The 20,811-nt window shown below is 42.7% G+C and overlaps 1 protein-coding gene across 4 annotated transcripts in view; it reads left to right on the forward strand.

Annotated features, from left to right (window-relative positions):
- Window positions 1-19,271, forward strand: part of ptpn11b (protein tyrosine phosphatase non-receptor type 11b) — a 53,441-nt gene extending 34,170 nt beyond the window's left edge. Inside the window, exons 5-16 of one of the 4 annotated variants that reach the window (XR_013964080.1) lie at window positions 144-263; window positions 1,358-1,471; window positions 2,647-2,743; window positions 3,525-3,604; window positions 5,556-5,711; window positions 8,643-8,774; window positions 9,296-9,450; window positions 10,992-11,059; window positions 11,650-11,801; window positions 13,796-13,896; window positions 14,417-14,555; window positions 16,415-16,512. Coding sequence is in view for 2 of the 4 variants with exons in the window: in XM_080763934.1 (XP_080620060.1) it covers window positions 144-263; window positions 1,358-1,471; window positions 2,647-2,743; window positions 3,525-3,604; window positions 5,556-5,711; window positions 8,643-8,774; window positions 9,296-9,450; window positions 10,992-11,059; window positions 11,650-11,801; window positions 13,796-13,896; window positions 14,417-14,500; window positions 16,415-16,514 (1,359 nt within the window). In the remaining 2 variants the exon portion in view is untranslated. Of the gene's footprint in view, window positions 1-143; window positions 264-1,357; window positions 1,472-2,646; window positions 2,744-3,524; window positions 3,605-5,555; window positions 5,712-8,642; window positions 8,775-9,295; window positions 9,451-10,991; window positions 11,060-11,649; window positions 11,802-13,795; window positions 13,897-14,416; window positions 14,556-16,414 lie in introns of all 4 variants that reach the window. The other 3 variants (XR_013964081.1, XM_080763934.1, XM_080763935.1) reach the window with 3 other exon arrangements.
- The last annotated feature ends 1,540 nt before the right edge of the window (window positions 19,272-20,811 follow it).

Consider the following 20,811-nt stretch of genomic DNA (forward strand, 5'->3'; position numbering starts at 1 on the left):
TTAAGTGAAAGTGTCATTCTGTGTAGACTAGTAACCAGGTTAAGTTCTAGGGCTTGACATTGAGTCTGTCATCCTCTTTGGGATTTAGTATTTTATTCCGGTGAAACAGAAATGTCATGTTTGATGTCGGCGCTTCCCTCCAGCAGGACGGTAAATACGACGTGGGCGGTGGCGAGAGGTTCGACACGCTGGCCGACCTGGTGGACCATTACAAGAAGAACCCCATGGTGGAGAAGAGTGGCATCGTCGTTCACCTCAAACAGGTGAGGACGAGACAGTCAAAGTCGTACCATTTGACCCATCTCTTGGGAGTGGTGGTCCGCAGCCAAGGAGCGGTGAGCTGCAGCCTTGCCACACTTTGACCCCCAATCCAACCCATTGATGCTATCTGTACCCAGGCCAGAACCACACTTACTGTATAACAGATGTATAGTTAGTAAACCCTATAGGCTCTATATTTTCTTATTTGGTCCGCTCCTTTTGTCGCTCTACACCTACAACTCTACATGTTTACCCAAGGATATGGAAGTTGAGGTTCATTTGGTTAAAGCCCTGTTATGCACCAGTGTCGTGTGTTAAAAAAAAGCTGACGTGCAAATGTGCCATGTTGTGAGCTTGTAGATCAGCTATTTTCAGCGTGCGACACTGGTGGCACCACCAACTATAAATGAAGCCAGTCCTTTTTTGCTGGAAAACCTTAAATATGCCTAAATTTAAATGTGAGTCGTGCCGGTGAGGTGAGGGGTGTACATGAATACTGAATGAAGCTCTCAGCTCTGATAGTGCTTGAATTGTATTGAATATTCATTCCTGGATAACTTTTACAATTACGATTATTATGATCTCACATAGCGTAACATTTAGTAACAGCAAAAAGAGAGGGCTGACCTTTAAATTGTCTCTTTCATGGTAATATGAAGCATTGGAGAAACTCTGACTAGGCACTTACCGTAGATGGTATTTGAAGTGTCAGAAGTATTGTTAGATAGATAATTAGATAGTTAGAATGACATGGAAATTGATTGAAGTCAAGAGAATGGGACTTATAGCATGTATTAAAGTACCGAGCAGAATGTAGCCAAATTATGATTTACTTTTACTCTTTTACATTTGGTCTAAATGCAAAGGAGTAAAACTAATATTTTTCGTCACAAATATGTTTGAGTAGGCCTACCGTAAATGTGAAAAGTATATATTCCATTGAAATCACTCAAATTTATAAAAAAAATAATTAAGTATGTTGTTGGTAAATGTACTGTAACTCGTTACCACAGAACCACCAAACTAGATAGAAAGTATGAACAGAATTACGGCGACAACATTTAATTTCCCATAATGTTGTCTTTTATAACCATAGCCCTTCAATGCGACGAGAATAAATGCTGCCAACATTGAGAACAGGGTACGAGAACTCAACAAGGTAGCCGACAACTCGGAGAAGCCAAAACAAGGGTTCTGGGAAGAGTTTGAGGTACAGTATGTGTTTGTCTTTACTTAAAGCTACAGTCACTGAAGTTGCATTCGCATTGTGCTTGTATAATATAGACGGGAACACATGGTGTCCTGCTGCTATTGTTTGAAACCCTGTATCTCCAACTTTTTCTACTTTTGTTCCCTCTGTTTTTGGTACATTATACCCTACTTCTTTGTGCAACAGTGTGTCAAACAAATGTAGACAGAAGAGCGAATGCTGCTGCTGCTCAATTGTTTTCCGTCTTTCGGTTGGTTTATGCAAAACATGGAAATCAGTGGTTTGCAGCTTCCACCCACTGCGGCGTCACGTTTTTTTGTCATCTGAAGAAGTTTTGGCGAATGGGGATTTCAATGTGACATTGTTCATGGGTAAAACAAAAGTTGCATTACCTTTCATTTCAATACATAAAAGTCTCAATAATATCAACTCGCACAGCTTTGGTATTAAATCCACACAATATGGATTAATGTCTTTCACAGTAAAGCGGCTTCTGACAACAGTTTTGTTGTTTTTTGCTTTGATGAAAAGGGCCAGGGGGGGGGGGGGTGGGGGGGGGGGGGGTGGTTGGGTGGTTCTGTGGTTCTGTGAACAGTGAGCTCTACCACCCTACCAGCATCCACCCCACCTGACTGAAGTTTATTACAGGGTCTTAGCTTTTTATCGTGGAAACCTCATATGTCCAAATCTGTTACTTTGCAGGATTCAAATTTTTTAAATCGCAAAAGTAGCAGACCTACTCCACGCTGTGTTTGGAGCTTGTGTTACTTTTGATGCTTCTGTGTGACACTGCGTTATGATAAAGTAACGCACACAGGAAAAAAACAATATGTTATGCTTTAGCTAATGAAAAATAGCAGATCTACAAGCTCATACGAGCTTGTAGGTCTGCTATTTTTGAAAAATCGAAGAACGACTGACATAGAAACATAGCTTTTTCAGGTCTGATCTCATGTAAAAATGGCTTAAAACGTGGAGATGAGCGGTTTCTGCCCGACAACGATATGCAGTCGGTGAAAGTTATATCGCTACTTTTTCCGCGACACTATCGTACATACAGCGAATTATAAAATAGGGCATTGTTTTACGCACTTTCTCTTTGAGCTCAGATGTGTGGTTTTGTTTTTAGAACTCTTCTCACTTCTACTTCCACCCCCCCCCCCCCTCTCCATCAGGTGCTGCAGCAGCAGGAGTGTAAGCTGTTGTATCCCAGGAAGGAGGGCCAGAGACCAGAGAACAAGAGTAAAAACAGATACAAGAACATTCTCCCATGTGCGTCACAACTTCCTTTCTCTCTCTCTCCTACTTCCTGTGGAAAGAATGACACAAATATAATAGTGTGTGTGGAACATGTTAAGAGACTTGTAGCCACGCATTGTGATGATGTTTTGATGCCAGCGGTGGCACAAGTACTGTGTTGTTGAGTAAGGTTTCGAGGTGCTTAATTGAGTATTTCCATTTTACTTACTCACTGTAGATACTATTTTAATGTAATTTTAATATAAAAATGTTACTCCACATGTTACTGTTTTTGACCACCTTACTAGTTGAAGATTTAGATTAATGAGACATTAACCAATTATTTTATACTTGGGCTTTATACGTTAGTACTGTAAGTATTTGTAAGTCATTAGTTGTTGCTTGAGTAAACACATCTAGAGTACTTCTTTCACCACTTGTGTGTCACATCCGTTGCTTTAGCTTTTTTGTGCTTTGAATGTAGGACAATTATAGATGTTTTCCATGCTGGTACAGATGACAGTTGTTTTAGGGTTAAAAAAAGTTGTTTTAGAGTTAATTTATGATTAGGAGAAGATTCATCTTGGGGTAAGGATTAGACATTTAGAGATTAGGATTGGATTTATGGCTGGTTTATATCAAAATGACAGATTTGTAAGCTCAATTTATAGACTGCTTGCAGCCTTGCAGCGTGTATAGTAATGGTGTGTGTGTGTGTGTGTGTGTGTGTGTGTGTGTGTGTGTGTGTGTGTGTGTGTGTGTGTGTGTGTGTGTGTGTGTGTGTGTGTGTGTGTGTGTGTGTGTGTGTGTGCAGTCGACACCACCCGTGTTATGATCAGGGAAGCGGACCCAGAGGTGTCTGGTTCTGACTACATCAACGCCAACTACATCAGAGTGAGTCTTGCCCCCCCCCCCCCCCCCCCCCCCACACACACACACATTATTATTTATTTTTTTTAGAAAATATCTTGTAAATCGGTCATTTGCAAATAGCCGACGTATAGGGTTAAAGTGATTGTGATGCTATTTGAAGTCATTTTGGAGCCCCCTCAAGACCCCCTGGAGCCCCCTCAAGACACCCTGCCTGTGGGAACTACTGTCATAAACTGATAACAAAAAGGTCACCTGAAGCTACCTGGCTGTGATTCCAGTTTGTTTTGGTGTTTTCAGCACCCTCTGCTGGACAGAGTGAGCTACAGACAGCCACATAAGTAGTTTTGTTCACCTCACCTCTCTCTGTGAATAAAAGCTGCTATCAAGGGAGCAGAGGCCAATTCATAACTGGGGGTGCCCGATTTGGGTCAGACTTGGTGCGCAGATCTGCAAGCTTACAACGCACAACAGTGCAACGCGTAGATTGCCTTGTAGATAGTTGTTGTGTGGTAGCATCACCAGTGCGGATGTAATGAGTGTGGCGGTGGTGGAGGAGGCTCAGGGGTAGAGTGGTTGGATGGTAACTGCAAGGTTGCCAGTTCGAACCTGAGTTCGCCCAGAGTTAGTGTCGAAATGTCCTTGAGCAAGACACTGAACCCCTAATTGCTCCTGATGTGCTGGTTGGTGCCTTGCATGGCTTCCGCCGCCATTGGTGAATGAATGTGTGTGTGAATGGGTGAATGTAATGCACAATCTATGTATAGCGCCTTGGATAAAGGTGCTATATAAATGCACCATTTACCATATAAATGCACCATTTACCATATAAATGCACCATTTGCTGTCATCGTCGTATATCAGATTGTTTCTGTGGAACTATATGCTCATGCTCACTCTGCTCATGAGGGGCGCGAGTGCGCGACAACACAAGCGTAAACAAAGCTAACCTTAATCCAGTCTTGTCAGTCGCGGACGTGTACACTAAACGAGTACGCACGCGACAATGTCACGGGGCCGCGCCCACGTAGATACGCTTGGGGTTGTCGCCCCTCGACTTCTCCGCACGTACAGAAAGAATATGCAGGTCTCATTGAAAATGAATTACTAGGCGCGTTAATCGCTGCCCGTTTGAAAGGACCTTTACTCTGAAAGTGTAGATGAAAGTAGTCCTTGCGTACAATTTAGAATTACTTTTACTTTACTTGAGTATTTCCAAGTCTGATAATAAAAAAATCTATTCGAAATATTTGTGTGTTGATTTGTTGACATATAAAAATAATTAAGATAGATTATTTATTTTAAACATGCTTCTGGACTATTCGATCAAAAAAGCAGTGGTTCTCAAAGTAGGGTCCTCGGGGGGTTCCAGGGGGTCCCCAGCAACAGCAGTTAATGTGGAATCAAAACAAATTTAACCACTTCATCCATGTATATGTTGTTGGCTATCTAAAAATAGCAGATCTTGCGAGCTTATAGGTCTAGTATTTTTCCCTCTTTTTAATTTTTGAGAGGCACTAGCCCCTCCTATTTCAGTTCAATGTTGTTTTAAAAACGCCATTGAGAATGAAGGGAACATTTACGTCATCTTGTCCCTAAATGCCATTAACAATAAAGAGAATTTAATTGGCACCGTTTGTTTTACATCACCATTACATCACCTAATCAACATGAGTTAGACTTTAATATATTAGCACCCCTCACTTCACACGGGTGTGATTTTTATTAACATAAATATTCTCTTCTGGGAGTCCCTGGCACAAACACTTTTCAAATGGCGGTCCACCGCGGCCAAATACATTAATTTGGCTGTCCTTGACATGACACAGTTTGAGAAGCACTGGTCTCTAGTCTAACAGTTGTGTTGTGCTGTGTGTGTTGTGGTGCATGTGCGTGTGTGTGTGTGTGTTGAGGTTCGTGTGCGTGTGTGTGTTTTGGTGCGTGTGCGTGTGTTGTGGTGCGTGTGCGTGTGCAGAGCGTGCGTGAGGAGGGCCGCCACGTGGACGAGGGCAAGGTGTTCATCGCCACGCAGGGCTGTCTGCACAACACCGTGGTGGACTTCTGGAGCATGGTGTACCAGGAGAACAGCCACGTCATCGTCATGACCACCAAGGAGATGGAGCGAGGCCGGGTACGCGTCTGTCTGTCTGTCTGTCTGTCTGTCTGTCTGTCTGCTGCACCACGTAGGGCAGCGCTTCTCAACCTTTTCTTTAATTTATTTAATGTATTCATATATCCCACTATTTTTTAACCTATTTGGTTCACCTGGTGTCAATTGTCTAATGTAATCCTGGGCGCTACACTCCCTCTGCCAACCTGGGGAGAGCAACGGACTGATGTAACCACATTTGTACACTCTCAATTGGATAAATGAACACTGAGGATTTCTGTGTGAGTTGTTACTATGAAGTAGTATCCTATGCTTTAGTTTCGATGATTTATGATGGCATTAGAGTTTATGGCTTGTTTTCATTGCCCATGGTCTTTTGCCTCATGGAAATGTACCAGCATTTCTTCTTTAGAGGTGATCTCATTGATCAAAATTAAGTGAAACTCACCTTTGCTTGTTTTGCTGCATATTAAATTAGAAGATACCGAGTTTGGAGCGAGCGTTTGATGAAGGTTAAAAGCTCAAGCTGATGTTTTTCTAGCTGTGCACACAGCACAACGTGCAAAGCAGTAGTCTAAAAGCTAACCTCGGTCCCACTTTTATCTCCAGAGATAAAGCCTGGAAAATAAAACCTGCTACTACTACTATTCTAATGTATACAATAAAGAAAGTTGAAGGTCTGTGTCTCTGGGTGTGGAAAGACTAGTTGCAGTTACTGCTATTTGGAAGGCACACTTAAGGCTGTAGTGTAATGCATAAACCTCTCCCATGTGAAATATCACATTTCTACTGCTCATCCAAGAGGCAATCCCTGCTTGTCCAAAGGAGATATGCTTACCGGTATTATCTTCAGGCAGTAGTACTTGTCAACCAGGGTATATATATCTGGGATTCACAGTTTAATGAATGGCTTTGTCTTCAGCACTGTTGTATTCAAGCAATGAAATTATACATAAACTATAAATGACACTCACTGCAATGTGTGTGCAAATAAAATGCAATGGCATATATAATAATATAATAGTGTAAGAAATACTGGAATTGTATAGCACATTCAAAATAAAAAATAAAAATAAATCAAGGCAAATGACCGTAATTTTATAACATGGTTATGATTTAGGGGTACATTAAGCTAATGTGCTTCAGCAAAGCCATCAGCAGGGCATCGTACAACTTGTCGCATGCGTGCTTGTGGTACGCTGCAATTACAAACCATTCCATCATGACCTTATACATCAATCAGGAACAAATCAGCAAGTTAGGTCATTCATTCAGGTCAGAATCATTAGCCGTTCAAGAATGGAGCCCTGCGGGACCACTCTTCGGTGCTGCAAAAAAAGAGGAAAAATCCCATAGACGTTGCCATAAACGTTTCAGAAAGTATTTATTTAAATACCTTTAAGCCTTGGACAAAGCCAACTAGGCTCCTGACAAATCATGACAATAAACACAATTGTTTGGGCAGAAGAAAAAAGAAAAACTCTAAAAAAGTGTTGTACCCTGCCCTTTTTTCTTCTTTCTAATTATTTGTTTGGCCCAACATTTTTTGTTTATTGTCATGATTTGTCAGGAGCTGAGTTGGCTTTGTCCGAGGCTTAAAGGTCTTTAAATAAATACTTTCTGAAACGTCTATGGGAAATAATGAATGGGAAATTCTCTTCCGTGCCGCTCGTCGTGGGGCGGGACTGCAACGCTCTAGTCTATAGGTTAGTCCAGGGGACTTGAGACCCAAAAGAGAAATTGCAGCTATGGGTGTCTCCCTGACTCCCTCTCTACATAGCAAACTAACTAGCATCTGTCGAACAAAGGTGAAGAATGGATACAAGGAGAGAGCAGTGCTAGGGGCTGAGGTGGAGTCTGAAGAGGTGAGATTTCCCAGAAGGCCTCAGTCTCTACCAACTCAGCTACGATTCCGCCCCCCCACCCACCCACCCCTAAACAAGTATCCTATGACCGTTAAGCTGATTGCAAAGCTGCTTGAGCTGAGCCAGTCGTTTAACTGGTCTTAATGCCACCATCAGCACGTCCACACTAGGGCCGTCACCATCATGACAATTTAATTTAATTTTTGGCCGTTGAATATTTGAAACATAAAACTTAGCATTACTTTTCCGTTTTCCTTTTGTGCTTTGTAAACAAACGTTGCATGGGGCAGACATGACAAATAATGTAAATAAATATACACAGAAATGACCAGTAAATCATAATAAATAAAAACTATGTAAATTTTATACTTTCCACTATATTCTTTCAACTGATTAATTCACACCGACTTTCACCCAGACGATATGGGGTCGGTCATAGCTGAGTGGTTGTGAGAGCGCCTGGGGAGCCAGAGCCCCTGGTTGTCCCAGGTACGATTCAAGGCCAGGCCAGCAATGTGTGGATGTGTGTCCCTGAGCAACACTCTACACCCCTACGGTAATTGCTTCCCGTGAGCCACTCGCTCCCCAGCGAGTGGCTGCATGCTCACTGCTCCTAGTTGTTATAGGATGGGTAAATGCAGAGGACGAATTTCATGTATGTGCGCGCATATATATATATATATATATATATATATATATATATATATATATATATATATATATATATATATATATATATATATAAACACCAGAAGGAGAGGGGACCATTGTACAATTCTATTATGTTTGATTGATTGAAATATTTATTAACAGTTTGCAGATATAGTAATGGTATGTAAGAGTAGTTCTAGGCCTATCTGACAGTGTGTGTGTTTGTGTCTCTCTCTCTCTCTCTCTCTCTCTCTCTCTCTCTCCATCTCTGCCTTTATTCTTTATATTCATATGGATCCCCATTAGCTGCCACCGAAGTAGCAGCTACTCTTCCTGCAGGGGTCCATGACAAACAATAAATATAGACGCAACACAATAAAAAATAAAACGACACAATAAAAACATGTACAATCTTGCCTTGCCTCCTGCCGTGCAGAACAAGTGTGTCCGCTACTGGCCCGACCTCAACGCCACCAAGGAGTTCGGGAAGGTGGTGGTGAGGAATGTGGACGAGCGGCCGGCACAGGACTACATCCTGAGGGAGCTGGAGGTGACCCGCCTGGACCAGGTAAGGAAGAAAGGTCCCAGACTGATAATAGCTTAGCCGCGTGATCGGCCATTTCTGATGTGCTATGCCATAACTCTAGACTTTCCTTCTGACATTTCTGTCTTATTTGGTAAACGTAGAATTATTAGCGGGAACAGTCAACACAGACTAAATCAATGGTTCTCAATGGTCCAGGGTCATTCAGGGGGTTCCAGGGGGTGCCCCAGCAAGATTGAAAATCAGTTGAAACACTGTCACCATACATCGTCTATTTTAAAATAGCTGATCAGCTATTATTTTAGCTGATCAGCTTGTAAGCTTGTAAGCTCACAACACATTGCGATTCAACACACTGTGAGCTTTGCAGATCAGCTATTTTTAAAACTATCGTGAAATATTATTGAAACATTTTAACAACAACAAATCTATTAAGGGGGTCACAAGATATGTTCTGATGGGGGGGGTCCGCAGCCAAATGCATATTAATATTGGGTCCTTGACATGAAAAGGTCTGAAAACCCTGTACCATGTTTGGCCTGCAGAGGGAGCATGTGAGGTACATCTGGCATTACCAGTACCTGAGCTGGCCGGACCACGGCGTGCCCAACGAGCCCGGGGGAGTCCTGAGCTTCCTGGAGCAGGTCAACCGCACACAGAGCGCCATTCCAGACACCGGGCCTATCGTGGTCCACTGCAGGTACGAGCAGGAGGTTAGCACTCAACCCATTCTGGGCGCAATTTTGGTGTTTTAAGCATTATGTTATACTTTAACTATTGAAAATAGCAGATCTACAAGCTCATAGCACGGCACCGAGTGCCACGCTACGAGCTTGTAGATCTGCTATTTTTTATATATTCTTTCAGTGAACCTTTTTAACTAAAATCTTTGCTTCTGGGGGGACCCTGGAACTACATATTTTCAGATGCAAGTCGGTGGCCAATTACATATAATTTTTGGGGTCCTTGACCTTGACATGAAATATTGAGCACCACTGACATAGAAACAGAGGTTTTTCAGAAAACTCTCAGGATTTAGAAGACATTTTAAATTTTTTGACGTCAGGCCTAAATGGGTGGGGGGCACTAACTTTCCTTCAGGGCCAGCTCTGACACAAAGCCATTTCTGTCAAAGTAAGGTTAAAATAGCCTATCATGCCAAAAACAGGTTGGTGGCCTACTGCAGTGGTTCGTTTAGGAATCAACCCCAAATGATTTTACGGGGTCCCCAGGGCCCAGGAGTTCAACACTTTGAATCCCTATCTGATCGGATCAGATTTTGAAATCCTACATTTTGTGATCCAGGATCAGTCAATACAGCCGGATGTTGTCCCAGGAGTTCAACACTTTGAATCCCTATCTGATCGGATCAGATTACATTTTGTGATCCAGGATCAGTCAATACAGCCGGATGTTGTCCCAGGAGTTCAACACTTTGAATCCCTATCTGATCGGATCAGATTACATTTTGTGATCCAGGATCAGTCAATACAGCCGGATGTTGTCCCAGGAGTTCAACTTCAGGATAGGATCGCCTTGATCCAGATTCAGATTTTTCAGATTTTCCAGATCTGAATATCAGTGCTCTAATCCTATACTGTACCTATTGCCACCTAGTGGATATGAATAGCAACATAAGGGAGCCGGACATTATAGCAAGTTAGAGTCATTTAACTGTAGGATCCAGGCTTTTTAACACTAGCCAGAGCCTTTAGCTCCAGCGGTTGATCCAGAACCACCTGGGGACCTTCCTCTAGATGGGACTCTTAGTGGAAATGAGATTCTGGTGTGTTACTTTTGAAGGCCAATCATAGATCAACTTAGGCCTATGCCAGTTTTGTTGAATTTGATTCATTTTATTCAATTAAATTAAAATTTTAATGATATTGGTGATAACATTATGATCACAAGCTCTTAATTTGCTCGTCCCTCGTCATGGCGCATGCCTATTGGGTTGTAACTCGGACAGGGCTGAGTCGTCTCAAGCGAACTTCACAACGTTCGACACGGCAACTTTAGGCTTAGCTCGCTCGGTGTTGTCTCGTGGCTCAAGTTCGCGGGGGAGGAAAAGCTAGTTCGCATTTCAGAATACCATGGTCTGCAACAGCTGAGACTCCGAATGTAACCCTGTGTTGTGTGATATATATTTCTGTTATAGGCCTATGATGGGAAAGAACTAGAACAATGTAGTTCTGTGTGTGAACCATACGGTTTGATATTTTGTGTCATTTATCTCTGCAGTGCAGGCATCGGAAGGACGGGTACCATTATCGTCATCGACATCCTAATTGATATCATCAACCGGCAAGGTAGGGACAACTACACGTGGTAGTGTACAGATGGGGCACAAGCTTGCAAGGAATTGTGAGCTTGTAGATGAGCAATTGTTTCTATTTTGAAATGTTTTCTCTTTTTCAAAAAGTTTGAAAAACACTAGGTTAATAATGATGTTAATGCTGGGCAAAAGAACCTGAAAACACTGGTCAATGGCGAAGCAACAACATTTTTCAGCACAATACTCCCTTCAATGTCATGCAGGCTAAGTGGTGCAAAGCAGCAGCTCTGTCTCTCTACACCAGTGGTTCTCAAAGTGTGGTCCAGCGAACCCCAGGGGTTCCAGGGAGTTCCCCTACAAAAGTAGTTAGACATAGCGACACAACAATTTTGACCACTTCCATTTATTATGTTGGCTATTCAAAAACAGCAGCTCTACAACAAAATGATAAGAAACAGAGCAAATATGGGAAAAGGAAAACACTTTGTTTTCTCTCTTTTGCACTCTATATTCTATCCCTTTGTTTGCTGGGTTTGATGTGTTTTCTGTTTGATGTTATATTTATTTATTTATTGTGTGTGTGTGTGTGTGTGTGTGCGTGTGCGTGTGCGTGTGCGTGCCCAGGTCTAGACTGTGACATAGACATCCCGAAGACCATCCAGAGGGTGCGGCAGCAGAGGTCGGGCATGGTGCAGACCGAGGCTCAGTACAAGTTCATCTACATGGCGGTGCAGCAGTACATCGACACCGCCCAGAAGAGGCTGGAGGAGGAGCAGGTAATTAGGAACCATTGTGAGCGTACTTGTGAGCTTGTAGATCTATGTACGTCTATGATTTGTCTGTATGCGACCATTGTAATATAATACAGAGCTTGAAACACTTCTGGTGCCACTGAATCTTTCAGAATAATGGCGCTAGAGTGCCAGGCAGATGATGGAGCTTTTGTTCTGAAAACGCACACTTTCCCTTTCCCCCAAAAAGCGGTCACAAAATCGCCCATTTCTACATGGCTAGCGTAAGTCCGACCTATCTTTAGAAGTGTTAATATTGTAATCACAATGCAGCATGAAGTAAAAAATGAGCGCAGAACATTCACGTTTTGATTCTCTGCGTGGATGCAGCGTAGATTCCGAGAAAAATGGGTTTTAAAGGGGCATTCCCTTTAAGTCGGGCCGTCAACAAGGAAATAAATGGGTGCACACGCACGAAACAGGTCGGCGGGACTGAGCAAGGCATTGAATAGCAACGCAAAAAATGCTAATTATTTGTTTTAGAGAGACCATTTTATATTGATAAAAAAGGTCTTAAGACGTCCTATCAAACGCTGTTTGATAAGACGTCTGTGGATGTCCTACTGTCCTAGGCATCAGAAGTGGGAAATCAGACGTTTTGTTACATTGTATATATGAAGAAAAAGAAACCGACATTGGTTCTAAATGTCGGTTTCGATATATATGTTGGGTTATTGCCGAGCCCTAGTACAGCATTACATTGCAGAACATGTGTTTACACAGCAGACGACCGTAGACTTCCTAGACGAGACACACAAAGTTAAATATTGAAGCAGTATGGTGGAGCAGAGTGTGTTACGTACTCACGTGTTGTGTGTTGTATTCCTCATGGACCTGCTGGACAAATCTAAATGGAGGTTTTACAGCACTGGTTCTCCATGTGGGGGGGGGGGTTCCAGGGGGGCAAAAGTAGTTAACATTATCCGTTTATAGCAGATGAACAACAAAAATACAAAAATGTATGTGATTTGTGATTTGTAATTATTTCCTGAGGGGCAGGAGCTAGCCCCTCCAATGCATGGCTTTTGAAGATTATTACGTCATGTGGCAGCCAAGTCTATGGACTTTTTAATATTCGTTTAGACTGAGCACTTATGACGTAAATCGTTTTGCCAGCCAAGTCTATGAACTTTAATATTTGTTTAGGGCTCTAAATGACGACTTAAAACGCTGTGAGGCCGATATAAATACAGCCGACAGTGCATGTGCATCTGTTCACATTACATACACAGTTGCACACAGAGCACATGTAATGCGATCATATTCACGTGGCTGTATGGTGTATTGAATAGGGTGTGTTTCTCACGTGTACCTAACACAAAGACTTTCAGTAAAACCGCCTGAAATGGATTCATTTCTACATCCTCATAGTTATAAAAATAGATCAAATAACACAGAGGCCTTTGCTGTGAATGCTATGACAGCCGGAACAACAATCCCTTAATGTTGTGTTTTATAAAGGACCTCAAAGGGCATTTTTGTTTGTTTTCCCTGAATCACACTCTGTGGTCTTTGCCTCCATAGAGAACATGTTTACGGGAATACGGTGGCACAGTCGGTAGTGCTGTCGCCTCACAGCTAGAAGGTCTCACGCTGTGGGCGCTGGCGGCGTGTCCTCTCCTCCACGTCATCAGTGCCCATACCCGAGGCGGGGTTGGTGAAAGGGCCTTTCTGTGTGGAGTGGGAAAGGAACTGGTTGGAATAACATGTTCCTTCCACGCGCTACGTCCAACCAGGGAAACTCCCCCCTGTCAGGTGTAAAGGAGCAACTTGGACACTCATGCATGAAGGAAGCATGAGTTCAAGTCCGTTGCTCTCCCCAGGTTGGCGGAGGGTGTGTAGAGCCCAGGATCACATTAGATAATTGACACAGGGGTAAAAAATGGGTTACAAAAATCGTGGGATAAAATTTATAAATACAAAATAAATAAAAAAGAGTGCATGTTTACTGTTGTGTTTTCCTTGTGCTGACCTTGCAGAGAAACAAGACCAAGGAGCGAGAGTACTCCAATATCCAATATCCACAGATGACCAACTCCAGGTCCAAAACCAGTATTACACCCTCCCGTTCCTCTTCTGTGTGAGTACCCACTCCCTAAACCAGCGCTTTTCAAAGTGGGGTCCCGAGACCCCCATGGGAATATATGCCACCCATTTTCAACCTTAATTAAACCATGTCATTTATATGCCTTGGGGCTGATGTCCACAAATAAGAAGTTCCCCAACTTCTGTGCAGACTGGAATCAGAGAATACCTTTTTGAGGGTCATGTGATCAGTGACAGACAGAGTATAGTCATTGGCCTGCCCTCCAGGCAGCCTGCAGTCTAGAATGAGGATTTTATCTCTAGCTGAAACAGCACAGCTTGAAAAGAAACTTAAAAAAGCGTGTCAGAGCATTTTCAGCCTATTCAGTACTTACTTGTGTATGTGCTGTCTTGTGAAACAGAATATATCTCTGCTGTCGAGCAGAAACCAGCTAACTTAAAAATATAATTTTTTCAGGAAATGAAGTAAACCATATATTTTTAAAACATAGCAATACTACCTCATCGAAGTTGGCATTGTGACTTTGATGTGTCTGTGTGTGCTGGCCATGCAGGGTGACAAATGACGAGTCGAGTGGCGTCTACGAGAACATCAACATTAAGAGCCCAATGTCATCTGTGAGCAGTAACACCAGGAGGTAAAGAGACCACCGGGGGACCTCTGCTTCTGTCTCTCTCTCTCTCGGCCTCTGTGTGAGTCATAGCTTACATCTCTAATCCTACTGTTTTGGAACATAAAGCCTGAGTTTTATTTGGTGGTGCATCGTGTCACCCGCCAAAAATGGCTCAAAACAAGCTCACAATGCGCTGCAATGCAGTGTGTCTTAAACGTAACTTGTTGTGACCTATTTTCGGCTTGCAGATCGGCTATTCTGCCCGACACTGGCTGCGTATAAATCAGTGGTTCCCAAACTTCTTCGTGTCAAGGACCCCCAAATCAACATGTATTAGATTAGGCCACGGACCCCCCATTTGAAAACATATGCCAGTGACCCCGATAAGGGAGGATTTTTACGGTTCTAGCAGTGTCCATTGGTTCCTAACTATCTCTAATTGAGCTAGGTACCACCCTGGAACTCCCTCAAGTACCCCCAGGGGTCCCCGGACCCCACTTTGGGAACCCATGGTATAAATCATCCCTAACATTCAGTCGCTTGTCATACTAAACGTACTTCAATTACACAATCTTTCACTGGTATATATTTTTCACAATAACCTGTGTTTTGACAACGTCTCTAAACACTATTAACCGTTTGGCCGCCAGGATTAATTAAAGAATGATTACTATATGCCAGGATATCCGCCCGTCCTTATTTTGAAGATCCAAAACACCACGACTGGAACCGGATGTTGACTGAATGGTGTGTGTGTTGTCAGACTAGCTGATGAGAAGTACGGGCCGGCGCCATTACAGTGACCGCTATGCTCCGTGCACTAAGCTTTGTTTTGACCAGAAATGCCGCCTGGGACAGGGAATTCGAGATAAAGGGGACTGAAAGTGCGCGCACGCGTGGGTGCACTTGTAAATCAAGATGACACAGTCCAGTGTTATGGCTAACAACAGATAGCCATCCGAAGCTAATGTTAGTAGCCTTTCGACTAGATCGGATCAAAACATTTATACAACTGAATAAACGTAACCTAGTTTATTGGCGCTTGCCGAGACTAATGATTAACATAGGTTACGTTTTTCACGGGGAAAGTATTAATAGCCAACCGATGTAGTGCCACAGAGCCACCAGTAGGTGTCGCCAAAAACACTGCTGAAATTAATGTTACACGGTATAACTTTAAAATGAAATGTTCTGCATGCCCTTTAGAAGAAAATCTCTAAATCACCTCCTGGAACATTTATTTGCTGGAGTAATGTTCATGTTAAGTCTTTTGAAACAAGGACAGGGAGGATTTGGTACAGGGTGAAGGAACAAGGACGTTCTTGTTGGGTCTTGGCATAACTATATTGTCGCTGAATGAAAACCTTTGTCAGCTGCGCTGATAAGGACTTATGCCATTCTGGCACGTACACACAGGCAGAAACCTTGTATAGCAGACCTATACTGTAGCCTAATATTAACAAAAGGTGAGCTTAAAGTGAAAGTGGTTAAGTGTGTCTTTGGGTTTTATAGCTTGTGACAAGATAATCACTTCATTAATAATTGGATCCATTGATTGGAGCATAAATTCTTTTTTAAATGTTCCTGAAAATTAACCATTTTTGCACATACGAGGTTTGCACCCGACAGTGACAAATATGAAGGCAAATGCAGAAGAATTTGACCCCCGAGTGCATAGCGAAAGTCAAACTTCATTTTCTCAGTTTCGGGAACGAGGGGCACCTCCTTTGAATTTCAAGGCAATCAGAACTTATATCAGTCCAAAAGAATAATCTCTCTCTGACTCTCTCACTGAAAGAGGTGTAAAATAATAAGAAGGGAAAACGAATTAGCTGAGTTTGTGCTGATCTTTGCTCGATATGTGCGACTGGGGGCAGAATAATTTATAATTCTGAGCGGCGGGTAATTAAAGCACGCACTGCTTGTGTTCGCCTGCAGTTTCGGCGGACATGCTGCTTCGCCAGCACTGGAGGATCTGCAGGGGGGTCTGTGGTGCTCTGGCCCTGCACCCCAGAACAGTGGACCTTGCCTGGGGTGAAGATGGTATTGCTTCCGCCCCAAAATACTCCCAACTGCCCGTCCTACTGCTGTATGTCCTGAGCTCTGTCCAGAGCCTCTACTGCACACCCTGCATGGAGAACTAGAGGGGTTGCCATGTTGGACCCCTGTCTATCGCTCTCTCTACAAAGATACACACAGACACTAGAGGGGTTGCCATGTTGGACCCCTGTCTCTACCGCTCTCTCCACAAAGATACACACACACACTAGAGGGGTTGCCATGTTGGACCCCTGTCTCTACCGCTCTCTCCACAAAGATACACACACACTAGAGGGGTTGCCATGTTGGACCCCTGTCTCTATCGCTCTCTCTACAAAGATACACACACACACTAGAGGGGTTGCCATGTTGGACCCCTGTCTATCGCTCTCTCTACAAAGATACACACACACACACACACACACACACTAGAGGGGTTGCCATGTTGGACCCCTGTCTCTATCGCTCTCTCTACAAAGATACACACACACACTAGAGGGGTTGCCATGTTGGACCCCTGTCTATCGCTCTCTCTACAAAGATACACACACACACACTAGAGGGGTTGCCATGTTGGACCCCTGTCTATCGCTCTCTCTACAAAGATACACACAGACACTAGAGGGGTTGCCATGCTGGACCCCTGTCTCTACCGCTCTCTCCACAAAGATACACGCACACGCACAAACACGTACACACACACACACACACACACACACACACACACACACACAAACACTACACACACACACAGGCGTGTAACTTTTCCAAATCTCGACAGATTCTTCTATGAAACAAGTGCCTTGTCAATGAACTCCGGCCACACGTACACAACTGCTGTGACTCTTAAGATCTCTTCGTACTGATATATCTCACTGATACTAGAAGCAAACTGTGTCTTCTCCACATTCTGACACACCGTCGATCAGTGGTGGACATTAACAAAGTACTGTACTTCAGTAAAACATTTTGAGTATCTGTACTTTACTTACAAATATTGTACTTTTGACTCTATATATCTATATTGTACTTTTGCTACAGGAAGTGAAAAAGTACATTATGAATAAACCACTTAAGCCCCATTTAAAATGTAGTGAGAATCGCAGATCTACAAGCGTTTCTTTTATTTGTTTTTATTTTTTTCTACTTCTGAAAAATCAAATCAATACAATGCATTGATATTTAAAGGAATATGTACTTGAAATGTGTACTTTTGAATACTCAAGTATATTTAGAAGCATGTACCTTTGAATACTTACTACACATCAAGTACTTCAAGTTCAAATTTGACCAACTTTCACATGTGCTTGTGTAATGTTTGACCAGGAGTAGGCCTATCTACACTGACTCAAGTACTGGGCTTGAGTACTGAGTCCACCACTGCCATCGATACAAGTGATGTCCGGCAAGCGTTGAACACAGCTGGACGGCACGTGAAAGGTCAAAGTCTTCAGCCCTCTTTGGCAGAATCTGCTCTGTCTCCTTCACTTCACTCTTTCTTCACTGGCTCTCAGACTTGTTTCTCTGCATTCGTCTGTCCAGCTGTGCCGATGATTATAGTAGCCGTTGAGTGATGACAAAGGCAAGTTATGTAACCTGCTACGGTACCACAAGGCACTAGGAGGACCAAGTCCTTGGTCTGTTTATGTCCATTATAATTATGATTTACTCCATTATAATTCTGGGAGTAAATGTGAATATTTCTTTTGAAGATGAGACAGAATGTCTCTGTTTTGTTTTGTGTGTTGGCTTTCCAACCTCTGTCTCTTGTGCCAATGTAAAAACAAGAACATCTATCTATTTTTCTCTTGTACTGGTTCAACTGACAGGCTTAGCTAAACGGTTTAGCTAAAGGGCCCCAGGTTAAGAGCTTATTTCTGGCTTATTTCTGGTGGTAAAAAGCCTCTCGCAGTGTAGAAATGGCTTCTAGACGGTCCCACTACAAACATGCACAAAGCTCTTTGTTATGGTGGACCCTCTCATTTTGATTAGTCTCTTGGATGTATTACGGTATTTTAGTAATATTGGTGTAGCTTTTTTAAATAGTTGTTGATGATCATTATAGATTTTTAAAGCAGTCAGGTGATAGACTGTTGTTCCAAAGCACAACTAACCTAACCAGCTACTGTACATGCAGTAGTCCTGTCTCATTTATACACACACACGCACGCATTGACGCACGCACGAACACACATATTCATCTCCATACCTCCTGTCGTTGAACATCTGTCGGGAGACAAGTGGGGACATAAAGGAAGAGAGGGTCACTTAATGACGGTCTGTGGCCGGGCGCAGTAGCATTGTCTCATTTATGCGTAGTTGTGCGTTTGTCTCGCAACTAAATATAGCTGCTCTACATCGGGCTTAAGGCCGACTGCTGCCTCCCTGTGTCCTTGGACAGATGGGCCATCAACCCGAAGATTAAAGAACATAGATTTGTCTCCAGAAAGTAATTTATGAGACGGCCGTAATCCAGGCCTGATGACAGTGGGCTGACGTCGGCAGCGCTGTGATAACAGGGAAACACAGTGGTGCTGCACTGTCTGACAGATTGTCCACTATTCTTAGCATGTGGGACGTTTAGAGAAAATAAATCCTCATGTTGAGTGGAAAGACTGTCACTCTCTCAATGATTCTCACCCATTTAATGTCAACCACCCCCATTTTGATATCGCCATGCTATGGACTAATGATTTATTTCTTTTGATCTCTGGGACCCCAATATAGACTGGGAAATCCTCAGTGTTGATTTAACACTGAGGGCTGTATTTTGCGTGTCTTAAGTACCAGGTCTTATTCCCTAACTTGAGTAAACTAAAGACCTGGAGGCGTGATCAATGCCATTTGGCTATTCTGAGTGGCCAAAGAGCATTGATCACGCCTCCAGGTCTTTAGTTTACTCAAGTTAGGGAATAAGACCTGGTACTTAAGACACGCAAAATACAGCCCTGAGAGTGTTCAAACAGAACCGGGTGGACCCATACTGGTCCATTTGATTCCATTTGTACACTTTCTGAGTTACAGACCTCAGGGTCTGTTTGGTTCGATTTGTATTTTTACTGTCACTGTTTTACAAACTTTACCAAATTAGACAGGTTGGCTTTTTTCTCCTACGCACCTGTCATTAGGTGATTGACTAGGTGTTCGAAAGGACTTTTTCTGTTATTTGTTTGCTCGAAAATATCCTTGGGCATTGTTTTTATGAACACTTGAGAAGTGACAGGATTCCCTTACCCGTTGCACCCTGGCAGCCCAATCCTAGAAGAAACTTTTTTTTCCATATTTCTTTGCGTTTGTTGTGGATGCCATATTCAGATTTTTTCTTTCTTTGCCTCTATGGGTCAAGTTCTTTTTTATGATGTGATGAAATATCGACACTTAAATACTTGAAAAATGTGATTAAAACTGCTGGATCGTTCGTTGGCTGTGTGGATGTGTCAGCTGGGGAAGTAGTTTGGTACTGCACTAGCTAATGTTATATGGCATCTTTCTTCTGATTTTATCTTCAAATTGTACCATAATCTTATTTTCTTTCTTTCTTTTCTATTGTTCACACATTTTGTACTTTGTAAGAAACTATTATTAATAGTGATAAGCCACTGACTAAATTCACAGCAACGTTTGAAAGCTTACATGGAGATGGAGGTGTAAATGAATATCACTTATCAATTATTTTCTTTGTTTGTCCTCTTGAAACTTGAATATGATGTCGATATTGTTTCTTTTTTATTATTATTGTTATTGTTAACATTATTGTTATTATTCCTTGTCCCTCTGTTGGCTGCAATATACCTGATTTGAAGTTTTGAACTGTGCTGTTTCCCTCTCTATTGCACTGGCTCTGCCCAAACGCCTAATCATTTATCCTTTGTCGTACGACGGAATTGCGAGGCGAAAAATAGCAGATCTACAAGCTCACAGCGTGTCTCACTGCAACACGTGAGCAGTGGTGTAAAGTATCTAAGTACATATGAGGTATTTTTACTTTATTGGAGTATTTCCAACACCCGTTTCGACTGCAGTGATCACTTAGGATCAGTACGATTGTTTTCCATGAGTATGGACATGCTCTCCGATCGGCTAGATAAGATCGGCGTAATAAGTAACCTACTGGGAATTATCGGTTGATTTTCGGTCGAAACGGCTCGATCTGCAAGCTTACAACGCGTAGCATCTAGATCGGCTATTTGGGTCATTCTGCATAATGAGCACTTTTACTTTCTGTACTTTAATATGTTTGAGCGGGGCCTCACCGCAGCTATGTGTGTCTGTCCCTATGTATGTATGTCTGAGTA

The sequence above is a fragment of the Protomyctophum bolini genome (assembly GCF_963924005.1).
Source record: "Protomyctophum bolini genome assembly, chromosome: 5".
Classification (NCBI taxonomy): Eukaryota; Metazoa; Chordata; class Actinopteri; order Myctophiformes; family Myctophidae; genus Protomyctophum; species Protomyctophum bolini.